At 43.1% G+C, this 17,480-nt stretch overlaps 1 protein-coding gene across 1 annotated transcript; it reads right to left on the bottom strand.

Moving 5' to 3' along the window:
• On the bottom strand, positions 1-11,793 carry arhgap35b (Rho GTPase activating protein 35b). Its single transcript, XM_042499119.1, is given in 8 exon segments — positions 1-2,421; positions 2,424-2,715; positions 2,837-2,942; positions 3,151-3,282; positions 3,463-3,540; positions 4,427-4,568; positions 4,917-8,831; positions 11,187-11,793. Coding segments are annotated over 7 exon segments (4,719 nt in total). The 5' UTR covers positions 8,637-8,831; positions 11,187-11,793; the 3' UTR covers positions 1-2,172.
• Positions 11,794-17,480: the final 5,687 nt, after the last annotated feature.

Here is a 17,480-nt window from a genome sequence, read left to right as displayed (position 1 = left end):
GACAATTTTACAAGATTTAATTTATTAACTATTATACAGTTCACATAAGGCCTTCATCTTCAAACACTATTCTCAGTCAGACAAATTCCATGGTTTGCTCTTGGTGCACAGTACATAAACTTTCACGTTTCAGCTTTTTTTTTTTTTTTTTTTTTTCACTTTAGCATTTGTTTTGTTCTAATTTTTCATGTTTTAAAACCGGGAGAGGCGGTCATCCTTCTTCCCCTTGGTGTTTTTTTTTAAATCATGCACTAAACTTAAGTGGCCTTGAACCATTCACAAAAATTGTAAAAATGGACTTTCAAATCATTGAAATACACACTAGAAATGTTTTCTACCATTGACTAACGGGTGGTGTTCCCCAACATACAAATAAACATTATAGAGTAGTATGCACTCGCTTTTTGCTCGTTAAGCGGCAGATTCGCCGAGGTTGTGTCAGAGGTCAAGTGATGCGGTAAGATTATAATACTCCCGGGAAATCGTGTTATAGTGGGACAGTTGTTTGGCTGTCAGTCTTAATGTTGCAGCTCACAGCGGTTTGAGAAGAGCCTGCACAGAATGACTGGCTTCCAACAACAAATCCAAAAGTACCAGCGGGTGATGATCCCAAATACAACCAAAGATCGAACTTTTCTGGTCATTCTTGCAACCAAGAACACAATCATCCAGAACTTCAATGTCTGGTGGTCCATTTTTTTTTTTTTTTTTTTACTTGTCCCCATTGAAAAGACAGTGCCTCCTCTCACGTTTAATGGTTAAAATGATCAAGTCTTCATTAGCTACCACTGAAAATCAGCTGATTGTTTTCCATGAAAAGGGGAGCACAGAGCTAATTCACTAGAGCAGGTAAACGGCCGCTTCCTGAATGTGTCCCGTCCACAAACATTTAACTTCTACTGGTCGTTGTAAAGCGGGGCTAGCGTTAACAGTGCGTAGAGCGTACTAAACCTTCTGAGTTAAAGGTCCTTTATATTAGATGAATACAAAGAGCTTGGGTTTGATAGACAGCCACAGCGACACATCCAGCAACCTATCATGTTTCAAGCGTTTGGTTTCAATAGACACCAGATGGCAATGTAGAGTTGTGTTATGGTACGATTAGGTTACACATTCAAAAAAAAAAAAAAAAAAAAATGGCGAAAACTCCTTCACTTGACCGATGGCAGGCAAAGTCTTCTGTGATATTATGTTGGTCTAATTAAACCAAACTTCCTCTAAACATCCACTCGTATCAACCAACAGCTAGAAAGAGGACAAACTCTAAAAGAAAAACTAGTTTTCACATGGCTGGATGAATGAATGCGAGCGGATTCAGATTTCCCATCAAGCTAAAAAAAAAAAAAAAAAAAAAAAAAATGGGACATCTGGATCGACTCGAAGAAAATAAGTTTTTACAAAAGGATCTTGTTTCACAAGCCTGCACTGATGCCACATTCAGCCACTAAAAAAAACAACCAAAAAAATCAATATGGACAATTAATATGTGGCATTTCTTCAATTGTAACACTACACTATCAAAAAAGTGCTTCAGATAAGTTTGTGGATACAAAAACAAGTTTGATGTAAACAAAGTTTGATCTGCCAGAGCTCTGTAGAGGCAATGGGTATGGCTGTTTGAGGTGTGAAATTAAAAACACACAAGAAAACAGTATGTCAACACAAAAAAACAAACCCTATGAGGGAAAAAAACAGTGATCATTAAAGTGCATCCCTGGATGTGTAAACCCCCCCCTTCCCTTCCCTTCCCTCCCCACGCTGACCGCTCAAGTAGAGCCGATGAGAGAAACCCCAAAGGCAGACAGAGGAGCCAAACTGCTGCCCAAAGGACCTACAGAGGAACAGTCTAAAAAAATCCAGTGGCAGTACTTTCATGAGAAAAACAACTAAAAACAGTTTTACACATAAAAACATGGTGGCCACAAATCATTTCTTCCAGCTTGGCGTAGAGGTTTACGTTTCTTGGTAGTGTAGGATAAGTGGTGGCTGTTGACAGACGACAGGCGTGCTGCGACGGCGACCTCTGTCCTCCACGTCTGACCTGATGTTCCAGGCGATCAGGGGGGCGCAGAGGGCAGAGGAGGAGTCACTGATAACGGCAGCCAGCCCGGAGTTTGTATGGATACAGATGGCAGGTTAGAGAAGTTTCATCCACTTCCTATCCTCTTTTATTTAGTCCATGATCAAAAATGTAGTGTGCAAGTGCACGTTTTTTTTTTTGTTTTTGTTTTTTTTTTTAATTTCAGTGTGTTGGTGATAAGGTCCAGCATCATCATGGGCACACGTGGTTTCACTGTCTCTTCTCACAGTGTCTCTTGTTTCGGCGGGGGAATGGTGGGAGTGGGGGTGCTGGTGGAGGGGAGGGAGCAGAGACTGCAGGGGGGACTGCGGGGTGGTGGGTGGCGACTGCTGAGGGGGCTGAAGTGTGCGGTGGTGTGGGGAGGAGAGGAGCGGTAACAGGAGTAGGCAGAGCTCCCGCTGAGGGTGGTGGTGGGTGAGGCGGGGAGGCCCGCGAGGCCCGTGGGGGAGTCGAGGAGGGGCTGGTTGTAAAAGAAGAATGCACACTGGTGGATGAAGCTCTCGATGATTGTCTGGTAGGTGCGTGTGGCAGTCAGGGCGTCCATCGTGGTGAAGTCGGGCCTCATGAGGGTGGGCCAGAAGCAGATGGACAAGTTCTCGCTGGTCATCAAGTTCACCCTGTTCAGCTGGCTCACCCTGAGAAAAACACACACACAGGCACCGAATTATTCACTCGCGTCATACGGCGCAGAAAAAAAAAACAGATGGGTGTCTATCACAACAAATGCATGAAAGTGATTTAAAGCTGTGGACTTACTTGTGTAAGTGGCTCACTACAAATTTGAAGACATCATAATTCTCCCGGGGGAACTTCCTCAGGACATCCTTCATGGCATACAGCCTCTGTTCTCGGTCATTGATTTCTGCACACACAGAGATAAGTTAGCATTAAATCTCATCGCTGCACACAGTAATCGAAAACTGAAATGTCTCTCCATGAAAATTATTCTTGTCAACACTAAACCAGAGCGAAACAGCTCTGCCAAAACCTTCCCTACCCTCTCCCCTCCAAAAGAAATAATCTTTTTATGTTCTTGTAAAGACCCTCCCAGCCCAGCAGTGTTTGCTTACTGAAAGCGTCCAATAGGTCCACCTGCAGAGCACAAGGCACCAGGGGCTCAGGCAGCTCAGAGAAGAAGCTTTTGAGGGCTCCAGCCACAGTGTTTATGGAGAAGTCTTTCTCCACTAGGTCTAATCCGTGGTCTGCGTGAGGAGAAAGACAGAGTTAAAAGGATCAGAGAAAGTAAGCCGTCGCTGTCATCGGGGGCAAACAATCAGCTGCACGTCACTTTCCTTTGGTAACTCTCTGTTTATGTTTTGATTAGGCAGCCACATAATTACATGTCAAACAGCTGGTTCAAACAAGTCTGATGATCAGCTCACCCTGTTCAAACTGCCTCTGCATGCTTTCCATCTCTGACTTGTTGCCGCTTACGCGGTACAAACCCTCTGTGTTCAGGCCTGGGGAGAAAAGAGCGTAGCGGAGAAGAAGGGGGAAGACGTGGGGGGCACAGTGGGAAACAAGCAAAGCACAAACACTTCATTAGCCTCAGTGCAAACAGACATGACAATACAGATGCTGGCAGTTTCTACAGGAGTACTTAGCTGAAAAAACCCTTGTATTACTTTCACATCTCACTGAGGTCATGGACAGGTGCATTGGTTTGGGAGCTCTGACAATAAGCGTTTTTTGTAGGTGACTAATTAATTTCATAATGTTATTGATCATAATGAAAGATTAAGACTGATAAATTATTATCGGAAGTCAATGTTTTCCACAGAATTATGTGTGGCGGTGGCTTATGCCGGGGACTAATGTGTGTGTCCTTCTCTTATTTGGCTTTTGCCTTTTTATTACACAGGACAGCTCATGCGTGAAAGGGACATACAGCAAAAGGGCTACAGGTCGTAGTCAAATCCGCAGCAGCTGTGGCGACAACATAGGCTCTGTTTATGGGGTGCCTGATCCACGAGGCTCTCTTTTTTTTTTTTTTTAAAACTCTGATCTCCTAAACTCTGATCAGATTGATGGTTGAGAGGAGCAGCAGTGCAGAGGTGAGTGAAAGCAGTGTTTTAGACCCAATTCAATGACAGTTGAGCCTCACTTTTAACTGCACCTACCATTCTGCTGCTCCATCTGTGCCCAGAGTATGCTCTAGACTGTGGTGCAAAGAATAACCAAACTACGTATATTCCAAAAGCGCTACAAATAAATGGTCCAGCTCCAAAAATTTCAAATCGGCATGTGGCTGCAGATGTTTTAATCAGGTCAGGCCACCACAAATAAATGAATGTGTGTGAAACCCTTGAAGTATTTCAAAGATTAAAAAGCTGCACAACAACGTACCTGTGGTCTCAATGAAGCGGACACACTTGTCGATGAAGAGTGGGATAGGTCTGTCAGGGGATACCACATTCACAAGGGGGACCCCAAAGTAATTGCTCTCCGGGGGCTTGGGAATAGCTGGACGGGGCTTTGGTCTTGTTTTCTGTGAAGGGAGAAAGACCAACGACTCTGAGTGTCTTGAACAGGGATAATTATGCTGATACTAAGTGGCACTCATTGGATTCTAACAAAATGTGCCCTTCTCCATCAGCAGCAGCAAATCAGTTCCTCACATTCAGTCACAAGCTTAATGTCTAGATCCTGCATAAGACATTATCAAAATATAAAAATAGTAATTTAACCTCCCTGTATTATATACTATGTATTAATAGTGCTATTATACCTATAGAAATGGCTGCAGGTTTTGATAAAAGCAATACATTTCTGTATGAGATTATGGACGTGTACATAAAAGTGAACATAAAAACAAAAAAAGTGGTACAATACACACCTTGGCTGTTCGTCGCAGGCTCTTTAGAATGTTCCTCTTTTTTGGGTCCTCACTCTCCTCATTAACAAGACTTTCGCCTTTCAGGGTCCCAAAGTCATCCTCCTTTGATTTCGGAAGAGCTCCCATCTCATCATCGCTGCCTATGAAGCTGGTGCGGAAGCTGCTGAACTTGCCGAGCCGCTTTGACCGGTCACGGTAAAGACGGGGCTTCACCCCCGCCGCTGAGAACTTCCTCCTTCGTTCCAGAGAGCTGCTGTCTGCTTCGCTGTCTGAGCCGTTCCCATTGGAGTGCATCCTGTTAGAGTTGCGGATGGTGATGATTTTGCCTTGTGTGCTGTCGTGTGGCACAGAGTAGATGATTTCTTCGTTGCTGGGGCGGGGTTTTGAAACAGCGTCGATGGGTTCAGCGTAGTCTGAGGGATCGTAGCCGACATCCCCGCCAGGAACCCAGGTGACAGCAGATGGCAGGGAGCGACGATGACCAAGGGTGTCGATATATGGGTTACGGCTCACCTTCCGGAAGTCAAAAGTGACGCCCGGTTTGACTCTCACTTGAGGGGGCACTTTGTTGTTGAGTTTGTTCTCAAAGTCTCTGATATCAGAGATGACAGAGATGTCACTAGAATCTAAGTCCGGCATGTTGAAACCCCCACTGTGAGAAGTCAGTGTGCCATCATAGTATGGTGGTGATGGCTCTACATCATCCTCTGAATCCAGAAACATGGTGACAGGACTGGGAGAACTGCAGCGTGGGGAGTAAACATTTTCATTGGTGCACGCTTCGGCAACATTATCGTACATGTGCGTAGCCTCCACAATGTTGCGTTTCTCCACCACCTCCATCAGAAATGAATGGAACATTTCTATCCTGTGCAGACCTCCCACCACCCCTCCAGATCCGCAAACCACGCTATTGAAACGACCCTCTATCTCATGGGCTAGCTCCTCCCCCTGGATCAGCTGCTCACAGGCATAGTCGCTATCAGTGAGCTCTGCCTGGCTATCTCCCACTGCCAACAGCTGAACCGGGATGATGTCCTGAACCTCACACAAGAACGCACAAAGGGTCTCCAGGGAGGCTTTTCGGGAAACGGAGTACACAGCGATGTAGCCGTGTACTAACCTGCTCTTCCGCAATGTGAAGGAGGCGTGGTATGAGAGCAGAGAGAGCTCTATGGCCAGCTTGTGTCCACCAACTGTCTGCTCCAGCAATACAGAGGTGCCACAATTAGACATGGGCCTGCAGTGTTGATGCATTAAGAAGGGGGACAGGAGCTGCTCAATGTCATAGGAGTCTCCACACATTAAGCACATGACAATGCGAAGGTCTGCCTCTGGCGCCGGCTGATGAGGGGAGTCTCTGAGACCTGGAGGCTCAGGGAGGAGGGGTGGGGAGCTGCTACTAAAGGATGTGCTCCTCCGAATATCCAGAAGCCCCCTCAGCACCTGGTTGATTTGAGTCTCATTGACATTATGGCCATAGCCCACACCAGGGGAGGCAGGATCTAAAAAGCTACACTGCAGCCTCCTTGCAACCTGCTGTCCCTGTGTTATAAGGTTTAAGGCAGTTTCTCCACCTATATCCACGTATGATCCTACGCCTCTTTTAGTGACTAGAAGAAGCGACGTTGGCAGCTGTGCTAGCTGGCTATCCCTTCGACCTAGAGTTGATTCCCTAAGTCGCTCGAGGCTTTCAATCACATAGGACAGGGACTCCTTTGAGTTATACAGACACAGACATCCGTGAGGGGTGAAAGTGGGGGTGTGGAAGGAATTCACCGGAAGACGTACGTTTCCCTCTATGGGCCGCAGCGTCAATTCATACATCTTTCCGTCTAACACATACCAGTCATCATTTGTGCAGAGAGTCCTAATCTCATTGGCAAATTCTCTGGCCAGTCCATCTTTCCCTAGTATGACGAGATTAATTCTGTCAGCCTTGGTGTCCCCAAAATGGGCTTTCACATCAAAAAAGGGGTAACACGTGGGGAAACGTGAAACTAAGAGTTGTTCGATCTTAGAGTCTACGCAGTGAGGACTGCTGGGGCACGTCTCCTTTGTAGGGTGATAGACAAAGTGGATATGCTTCAATACAAGAGCATCTCTTTCGGCTGGCAGCTTTTGTAGTGCCTTGAATCTTTGCTCCTCACCCAAAACCTCCTGAATTGCTCCCATCTTCTCCTTGCTTGGCTTAGCATCCACCTCAAGCTCGTAAAAAAGCTCAGAGTACTCCAGTAAGAGCTCCTGGAAGTCCTCTTTAGCACGATCAATGATCTCTTTCTGATGACGGTTGTAGAGGTCCAAGTACTCTGGCTCCTCAAGCCACTGGTAGAACTCTTCATTCATGATAAAGCTGCGAGCCTCCTCCCAAGGTCTACCAGGTGTGACAAAGGGAGAGGAAGCTAACTTATGTTTAAACTCCAGCCTCATCTCTGCCCGTCTGCACTCATTGCGAAGATGTTCCAGGTGGGCGTTAAATATGTCCTCCGCTTCCGCCGTCTCCAGCAGGTCTGAAGGGATTCTCTCATCTTCCATGTTATCAATGTGGGATGTATCCTCCCATGGTGAGTCCTCCAGAACAACAAACCAGTGGGCAAAGTGCTGCTTGGACTCAAGGACCTTCTGTACCCCAGACCAGCTCAGCTGATCTATCTCATCAAGATCAGGCACCAAAGAACTAAGTGCTAAAGGAAGAGTGCTTAAGTATATTTTGCGACGCCTCTCAATATGCTCCTGCTTCAGACGGTAGACATGCTGTTGAAAAAGCTTCTTGCATTTGGCCGTTCCCTCCAAGAACACATATTCTTTGTACTCTGGGGAGGTGTTCATGCGTCGGCTGGTGTTTAACCAGGTTTCATTATGATTCTTTACAATACGGTTGATTAGCCATTCATAGCGATCCTTGGCAGAAGCTATCTGCTGACTCTGGAGCTTTAGAGCTTCAAAGTAAGGAATGATCTTGGGCTTCCCCCTGCTCTTATCAATAAGCTGAACCAAAGTGAGAAAGGCAAGGTCCACATTTATATTTGAGCGTGCAGATGTCTCAACTACTGGCAGACTCTTTTTTGTGATGGCAAAGGTATGTGCGTCTTTGATGTAGCGTTCAACTCCTTCATCACATTTGGTGAGGACCAGCACAATGGGTTTCTTAGTCTTGCTAAGCTGACCATACAGGTTTGTGACAAATTTGAGCTGGTCATCAAAGTTGCGGTTCATGCCCCGGCTGACATCAACACAAAGCAGGAAGCCGTCGACCTGCAGCTTACCCTCAGGCATTTGTTTTTGCTCAAAGTCTTGCTCCAGGCCCAGCTGATCTGTACAGAAGTACATGAGCTTCTCTGCTGAAGCCAGCTTGGTTGCGGCTGCCCGTTTGATATAGGGCTGCATAGCAGTGCTACGGTGTGGCTGAAATGTCTGGTCATCAATGAACTCTGTTTGCTCCACAACATGCATCCTGCACTCAGGCCCCTCCTCCAGAACCCGGGACACCTCCCCCCAAAACAGAAAGTGATCATTATTAACCACTCGACCCCCAAAGTCACTGGTGCTCAACACGGATGTGTGGTCCAGGTAGAAGTCATCAGCACTGGGCCGCACAAACCTATTACATAGGCAGGACTTGCCAACTCCACATTGCCCCTTCTCTTTCTCTGTTCCTGACAAACCCACCACAATGAGGTTGTAAATGGGCGACCGGGCATCTTGCTTTTTCGCCATCATAGTCTGCTGACACTCATCCTGCCATAAACAGGCACTGTATAAAGGAGTTCACTTGAATGTTTGTCCATATAGTTGCTGATCCACAGAGGAGATCAAATTTCACTTTCTTCTGCTGCTGGGCGTCAGTTTTAATAAATAGCAGTGCAGTGATATGAGCAGAGCGTTCTTTCATTCACTCCTTATGTGAATCAGATCCTGTCAAAAAAACAAAAAAATAACAAAGAAATCAGAAAAATTGCAAACAACAGAAATGCATTTTGAATTAAAAGGGGGGAAAGCTCAGACCCTTAACTCTAGGACATGATAAAATAAAAACATATTGTTAAAACAGTCTACTTTATCTGGTAATGGCCTGGTAACCTTGTTATTGACGGTATTTTTGCTGACATAGCCGTCGCAAATGTCAACTTGCATAAGCCTCTTCTATCCTTTCTAATAATTGAGTGAGCTCTGATAATAACTGAATATAATGACAAGAGGCACATTTATTCCATTTTGTGCCAATTTCCTTTGTATACCAAAATATATTAAGGGAATGGACCCTCGGGTAGTGAGGGTCAGCGTTGGCTCTTTGATTCGAATTTCAACTGGTGGCTGGGCTCAGATCACTGTCCCATGATCATAACTAAGCACTTGATTGTGTATCAAGTCTGATCCTTTATCAAAAGAAAATAATTGTAATATGTGTGAAATCACTGCATTAATTTTATCGCTTTATACACAAAGCTGTTACCAAACACTGCTGTAGAATTTGGCATCATATTTAGCCACCAGCAAAAGCATAATGAGGACAGTGTTAGAGGAGCAGTCGCAATTTCTCCTGGCCTGTCTACAGGTATCAGCCACATCAACGTAATGCCTTTAAAGACCTTTTCAAGATCATTTATATCCACATTTAAGACTGATTATTTGACAAACTTTTTTTTCAAGCATTGCAGGTGAGTATAAAGGGAATGAAGTCCAGTGTAGAGGTTGGTTTTGTGTAGGGATATGGTTAGAGTTAGTAATGTACATTTTGCCAACAAGTGAGCGCAAATAAAAGAAGAAAAGAAAAAGACTGTTGGCAGGTTTTAAAGATTTGTAACGTCAGAAATGTGGACTTTCACATAGAAAAGTATGACTTATTTTGACAAAAATGATTAGAAGATCGGTAAATAAAATTGAATTAAATGTTGGACGTAATCATAAGACCTCACAAATTTTACATTTAAGGCTATCTAAGGGCTATTATGGCCTTATATTTATAAAATTAAATGTAATACTTTATAAGGACCTGCAGATACCCTGATTAAACCAACTTTACAGGAGGAAGCACACTGATTTCATTAAATTGTCAGGTAGGTTTATAGCCCATTAAAGCCCATCAAACATTCACTGAGCCCAAGGTGACACCTCTTGCTCTGTCAGTCCAACAGTTCAAAACCAACATAATATATTTACTATCATAGAAAACTATACACACGTGAGAAGCTGAACCAGTTTATGACAATTTTGCTTATATATTTCCTCACTTTATATAATACTTTGATCATCAAAATTGCTGCAGATTAACCTTAGATCAATCAACTCACTGATTGATCGATTCATGTCAGCCCTGGTCCGCTCATCGAAAGCTAAATTCACATAACATCAAACCAGGATCAAAATGATAGCATTAATCGTAGGAGGAAAACATGTTGGGGAGTGGTGCTCTTTAAATGACAATGTCAGCTGATCAGTGAGTGGAGTGACAAGCATGAAAATGATGTTGTAGGCACCTCAGTCTTTCAGTCTAAATGAAACATCATCTATCAGCCAAATCTATACAGATAAAACCCTGAAGGAATAAAGAATTTATTAAGAGAGAGACAGACACATGTAAAATCTCTGCCAGAGGACACTGAACTTGCTCAAGACACTTAATGCTTCCATTAGTATAGCACTGATTAATGCCTCTATTATAACAGCACTGATGCAATTCTGATATAACAGTCAGCTCATAATTTCTATAGGACAAAAATGAGCAACTGCTGAATTTATGTAATATGATTCACTGGAGTCACACATCATGACAAGCGCAATTACAGGCTTATAATGACACATGCAGTGAAACAAACAGCCCCGGCAGGGTCAAAGCAACCATGGGCAGTCCACACCGCTCAGCTGAGCTAGGCCTGATAACGTCTAACTAAAAATGATCAGACAAGTTTATGCGAATAAAAACAACCAAACTCTGCAAATCGGCAGCTGAATACAGTTCTCCAAAGCGCACCTTCGAGCAATTTCATTTACATAACCTACTTACTTAGACAAGATTTAGTAACGTTATATGTTGTGCAAAGGATTAACAGTTAACATGGGCTTTAGGGTGCACAGAGAGGGGCTGACCACGCCAGGCCTGCTGCTGTCTACATGATGAAATTGCAGAGCCGAAATCTGGGGTAGCCTACCTTGTCCACACCGACAATGTTTAAAGGGAATTTATTTACCCAGCTGTCTAGGGTGTAGCACTCGACTGCTTCGCTAGGAAATCGCCCATAAAGAAGAGGATAGAGCATGTAGGGTACATACCATCGCATTTCTGCCTTTCTCCTCTTGCATCTGTCAGGCCAGCTCTTGCCGCAGCCCTCGCCGCCTGATGTGCATAAGCATAAAGCCGCAGAATGCACTACGGCTCGTCTCAATTCACAGATAATACTGATAATACTACAACTTGAGCGATGAGGTAATTTGATTTAAATATCCATTACCCATGCCTGGATTCTCTTGTTTTAGCATCACTGTTTTCGCTGCAATTAAACACAAGGAAGGAAGAAATAAATATCCCAAATGATACAACCATCCGATTTTGTTCTTGCAAGGAGGTTTTCCTCACAAGAAATTCACGCGTTTAAAATTCTGCTTAGCCGTCCTCTTCTCGGTTCACCACGTTGCTTTTTCAATAATTATTCTGTCCATTGTTGTGCCCACATAATGCTGGGCCGGTCGCGCACACGAGACAACGGTGAGTTTGTTGCAATCGCCGTGGTGTTTCGTCTGAAATTACGTTTCTACTGCAACAGGAATTGTTCATATCCTGGTCAAATTAGGAGCAGATTGCGTGTGTGAAAGTGGTATTTCTGCCAGCTTTCCGATAATGGCGGCGGCCCTCCTCCCCGGACCTAGTTCTCCTCTTCTTTTCTTTTGGAAAAGGGAGCTGTGGAGACAGAAGCAGCGGAGAGAGGGACTCACCCAGCGGCGCCCTCACACAACTGCAGCAGGTCGGCTCGCTGCTGCTGCTGCTGCTGCTGCTAGCTCACCACTACACTGCCTTGGAGGCTCGTTACTTAAAAGTAATGGATTTCTCGGCATTCAGTTAATATATTTCTAAAGTGTTGACACTTTATGCTCGACAGTTGGCATTTGTGACTTTGTTTCTTGGCGTTCAGAGTTACACAAACTCTGTTTTCGTGGAGTTAAACCGACTACAAAGTGAGGAAATTTATGAGACTTCTGCTGTTAGTTAAATCGCTTTAGGCTAGCTAACAGTTAGCGGATTTTTTGTGGGGGGGGGGGGGCTTTGTTTGTGATTTTTTTCATAAAATTAAGGTTGCGTTACAAAATAAGGCTCGATAAAGTAAATTGACTTATTTAAAGATACTTTTTAAAAAAGCTATTTAACCTTAAACTCCGAATTAACAGTTAGCATTAGCGAACCGCTAGCCACTAGGCTAAGGGACTGTTCATAACTTATTGGGGGGTAAAAGGGGGAAGGCATGTCAAGTATTTTTTATGCACTGGGCAGGGACTAATGTTATTTTGCCATGGCGGAAGGGCATACACATTTAAATGGCTGTATTTTATATTTATTTTACCACAGATTATTTTCAATTTTTTTTTTAGGAAAACATGCCTTCAAAACCAGCCAGAAACTACAAAAACAGAAAAAAAGCACCAGTCACTCAGGGAGGCTCAAGGAAAAACAGCCCCTAACTAGTGTTTGTACATACATAACATTAGTCTGTCAGGCTAGCAGTAGCAATCTTAAATTTTGAATGATGAAAAAGCATAAATCACAAAAACATACATACATACATAATAACATGATATCATTTAAACATAAAGTGATAAAGTTATTGTAAACTCATATTAAGTAAACAGACAAACAGTCCAGCCTATGGAAATGAGCCTTACAGCTTGCACAAGGACCACGAGAGGCTTCAGATTTTCTCAAAGGTCCAAAACCCAGAAATAGAGAGGGAGCACCCCTAAACAACCAGACAGCCAAATTTAGAGAGGGCAACCTGGGTTTAGTCTATTTTGCTCACAAGCTGACGTGTACAAGGTTACACTCTGGTAACTGCCATTCAGCTCCTCCACCTTTAACAGTGGCTGGCATCAGTCATCATCAGCATCATATCTGATTACTGTGATGATTAACTTCAGTGTTGCCGCCTCCTAGTGGATTCATCAGCTATAAACTACCCAAAATGTGCTATCATCTTTCCAGTGAAGTCTTAATGCGTTCACCGTTTTTACTTTGTTTAACCATTTCAGCCTCTTCTTGCTGTGTTGTAATTTTATCCTACAGTCCTAAAGTCAGTCTGGCATTGGGCTGTACACTCGACGAGCCTCAGCTGTAGGCTGCAAGTAACCAAAGTGGCCAGCACCAGACTGCTACTGGAGAAGGATATGGGAGAAAGTGTGCGCTGTTCAACTTCAGTGAGGCTGTTTCTGCACTCTGATTATTAAGGTAGGCATATTTTTCTGCACTTTGTATTTGTATGTGTTTATGGAATACAAAATATGCAGGTATATCATATTTGTATGAAGTGTATGTGCATGCATTTTTGGATGTGCAATATGCATAGCTTACAGTTTTCCTTTCATGCTTGAACTGTATTTGAGTTAAATTAATAACAGATTTTGTGTTAGACAGTGGTGGAGGAAATATTGAGATGCTTTGCTCAAATAAAAGTACAGTCACCACATTATAAAAAATACTAGGCTACTCTGAGGAAAATCCTGCATGCAGATGGAAGTTCTAAATTTTTTTCGAATGATCCATTTATAAACTAGTGTGTCAGACTATGGAAATTGTCCATCTGTTTGTGGCGCTTGACAAAATGTCAAGCAGGCATCAGACTAATTAGGATTCATCTTCTGGGAGCCAAATGTAATTGTAATCCACCCTTTTCACAAAAATAGCGGCAAAGGAGCCAGTTCAGTGTAATTGATATTGCCACCACTAGGCAGAGCCATAAGCCCTCTTATGATTCACATCATCCAGAGGAGCTGATTTAGTGATAAGCTCGTGCTTGTTATTGTCTCAGTGATCGTGCAAGGGAAGTAACATTATTGACCTGACCTGATCCTCATGGTGACTGTGTTTATTATAATGAAGAGACAACAGGTGACTATATTCTTTATTGAAAGCTGCTTCTTTTGTGTGTTTGTCTTAAAATTCCTGCAGAAAAATACACAAATATGTTTCCAGCTTGTTGTTTCGATGGGTTTGGTTTTACACCTTGGTCAGTTTAGCAGCCCTTGTGGTGTAACAAGGATCTGTGGGATGAGAGGCGGTTAGAGGTGAGAGTGGGGTGAAAGGGACAGCAGATGGGTGCTGAGGGAGCTCAGGGCAGATGGATGATAGGTGACAAAAGACATCTCTGTCTCGGACAAACAGTTCGGAAAGCTATAGGTTAGGTTACCCAAACACCATTCAAATACAATCTTTTTTTTTTTAGTTGACTTCATAGTAGCTCTACACTGAAGCATGAATAATGTGACAGAACAGGTAAAAAGGACAGAAGATGATGATGTAAAAGTTAGCGTGGTGAGATTTAGATAAGATTATATCTGATCTGATGTATTCACATAAATTGTGTATGTGTGAGCAAGAGGGACAGAGGAAGAGAGTGAGAATTAGAAGGAGGTGAAGAGAGAACCAACACATTTTCCACCCCGCCCAATAAGTCATCATTCCTCTGTGATTCATTGTTATACTGAATCAGAAAACCTTAGGAATTAAAATACAAAATGAGAAAAAACTATTACTATACCTCCGAAACAAAACGCAGAGGGGAAGGTTATGCCAGGACATGTTGGATTTGGTCCATACTATATCAGATTTTCAGAATTAGTTTTTGGGGTTGTTAATGAAATAATCTGGAACTGAAGTCAGGCATATGGTTGCATCGTAAAAAAAGGATATTTATTTCAGTGTTTTGGTTCTGAGTTTGTGCATGTAGTGACAGTTTAGTGGGAGGAAGAGGAAGTTGGTTTAAATCAATCAGCTCAGTCCTACCATCCATATTATAATAGCAGTTACTCTTCTGGCAAGACTCCACTTTATTATGCGTAACACATTGGGTTCACTGCATTTAATGAATTAAGGAAGGAAATCATTTTAATCAGCTACATGCACTTAAGCAGGAGATACAAGTAGAAGTTAGAAAGGTATCCTTCACATCTGAACTAAGCTCAAACAGACGGTTATGAAGGAAGACCCAGAACATCAGGAAACAGCTAGGAAGGAAATCCTTCTTACAGGAACTGCTAAACAAAGATAGGAACACTTATTGAAAAAACTCAGCTGGAAAATGACGCATCACAATCTCAGGTGGTGAAGAAGCACGCTACAGAGAAACTGAGTTTCTTTCTGGTTGACTTTGGTGTCTTTTTGACTTCATTGGCAGTAAGGTTGCGCCAGATGCTGCTAATGTGCAGAGCAGACTAACCAGATGTGTTAGCAGAGAGCCCTCATGTTTCCCACATGCATGTGGATACATATTCTATGTGTTGGATGCCCTTCAAAAGTATGTCAAAAAATGCTGCCAGCAATCTATCTGCCGTATTTTCTGTCTGAGATGCTTTTGCATATTTTCCCCTCAGAAATCTTTAAGTTAACTGCAATGATGACTCGAAAAGAGTTAATAGGGTTTAAGAAATGCCCAAACTGTAAACATTTCAGGAGAAACAGATGTTTTTACACCTATCAGAAGAATAGATGTGTACGTAATTATAATTACATATATATAATTTTACACAATTGCTTTGTTCTCCAATAGTTACGGTCGCTTCCAGTAATCTTCACTGAGCAAAGGTGGAGGAGCGTTTTGTCCATGTAAATCTTTATATTAAGAGTGTAATTCTTCATTTTCCCCAGTATACATAATGCATTTAACAAGGAAAATCAAAAGACAGTACTGCATCACAAAATAAATGAATAGATAATAAAAAGAGGCGGGGATGCAAAGGTAATCCAGAGAACTGTCAACGTACATCATATACATTCTTTATACAAGTGGGAGCAGGTTACTATTTAGCTGGGAGAAATATACCATTTACTACAAGTGGAAGCAAGTTAATTTTCACTAAATAAAAAACAGGAAGCCTGCAGACAGTGTTTCAGTGGTTCTCCGTGCGCTTATAATGCCTTATAACATGCAGGCTGCCTGCTCCATGTTTAGCAAGTTTTTATCCATGTTACCCTGGGAGCTGAGCTGTTGTAAGTGGTAGCTTATATTCTTCCTTGCAAAATTTACTCCAAGAGAAAGTCTAGACTGAAGATAAGAGCCATATGACACATGACATGCAGGTGAGGCAAACCAGAAAGTGGAGCTCACAAGTGAGCACCTGGTGGCCAGGCATGGACCCATGATGCTCTATGAACTCTTATTCAACATACTGTACTCATATTTCAAAAATGACATTCCTCTCCTCAACAATAGGCACACTTGTTAAGCATGCATTCATTTGAATGTGTTGACTGTGTTTGGCTTCGATAGGGGAACACAACAATAGCTACCATTCTGCTGGAGTCAACCTTACTGAGCCAACCAAATGATCAACTATCAGCTCATTGTACAAGCTCCTTTTGATTTTTGCGCTCTATACAAAGTTGACCTGCAGTGACTGATCATTGGAGTTGATGCTGGTGTGAAGAGTGCGCACAATTGTGGAGGAATGCTATGAGGTAACCAAGTAAACTCATGTGAGAGAATATTTGATGGAAAAAGTTCAACTGAGGGAACACAGGGCGAAAGTGCCTCGAGGCAAATTTGATATTGTGATATTGGGCTATAAAAATAAAATTGGCCTGACTTAACTAGGGTAGACATGTCAGGACGTGCAGGCTTACCATATATAGCAACAGAGGCCCCAGAATGAGGTTTTGGGTGACACCATTTGGCACAAGATCTTTCAAATAGTTTGATAAATGTCAATAATCTCCTAGTTTGGTAAACTTTTGGGGGAGGGAGCAGCACGGAGGTTTTTCCCTCCTCGTTTTTGAGACAGCCAGAGATTGAGAAAAAGAGCGAGAGGCTCTCTGCATCTGGGTAACATTATTCAGATTCCTCAGCGTTGGATATTTGATGATGCTGGCAAAGGAGAGAGTGAGGCGTGGAGACAGAGTGAGGGAAAATGGGGTGAGAGCAAATATAGGGGAAGGGGAACCAGAGGAGGGCGCTGTTCTCTCAGCAGAGATGTGGCCTTGATTGCACTCCCCAAAAATGCCCACAAAGGGAGGGAACCCAAGAATCGAGGGATCTGGTGGTCCATGCAGGCAGCACATTTTATGTAAAATTATTATTTTTGTTGCATTATGAATGTTGCTTGGGAAACCAACAAGTTGCGGAATATGGCAGCTCTGAGTCATATCATATTAATAACAGATTTTCCAGTATCTGCAATGATATGATGATGATGGTGAAAGTTATTTTGTCAACAGTGGAAGACAGCCACGAGGAGACAGGCGGTCTTGCCCGTGAAACACTTCCATAACTCACATCCCATGTGAATCTGTCTCAGCTTGTGGGAGAAAAGGGAGGGAGCAAACTAAATAGGGAGGGAAGCAAAGAAAGAATGCACTGAGATCTCATC

This window comes from Plectropomus leopardus, chromosome 13, assembly GCF_008729295.1.
Source record: "Plectropomus leopardus isolate mb chromosome 13, YSFRI_Pleo_2.0, whole genome shotgun sequence".
NCBI lineage: Eukaryota > Metazoa > Chordata > Actinopteri > Perciformes > Serranidae > Plectropomus > Plectropomus leopardus.
The sequence above is the reverse complement of the archived record's forward strand: the minus strand, read 5'-3'. Positions and strand labels throughout refer to the sequence as shown.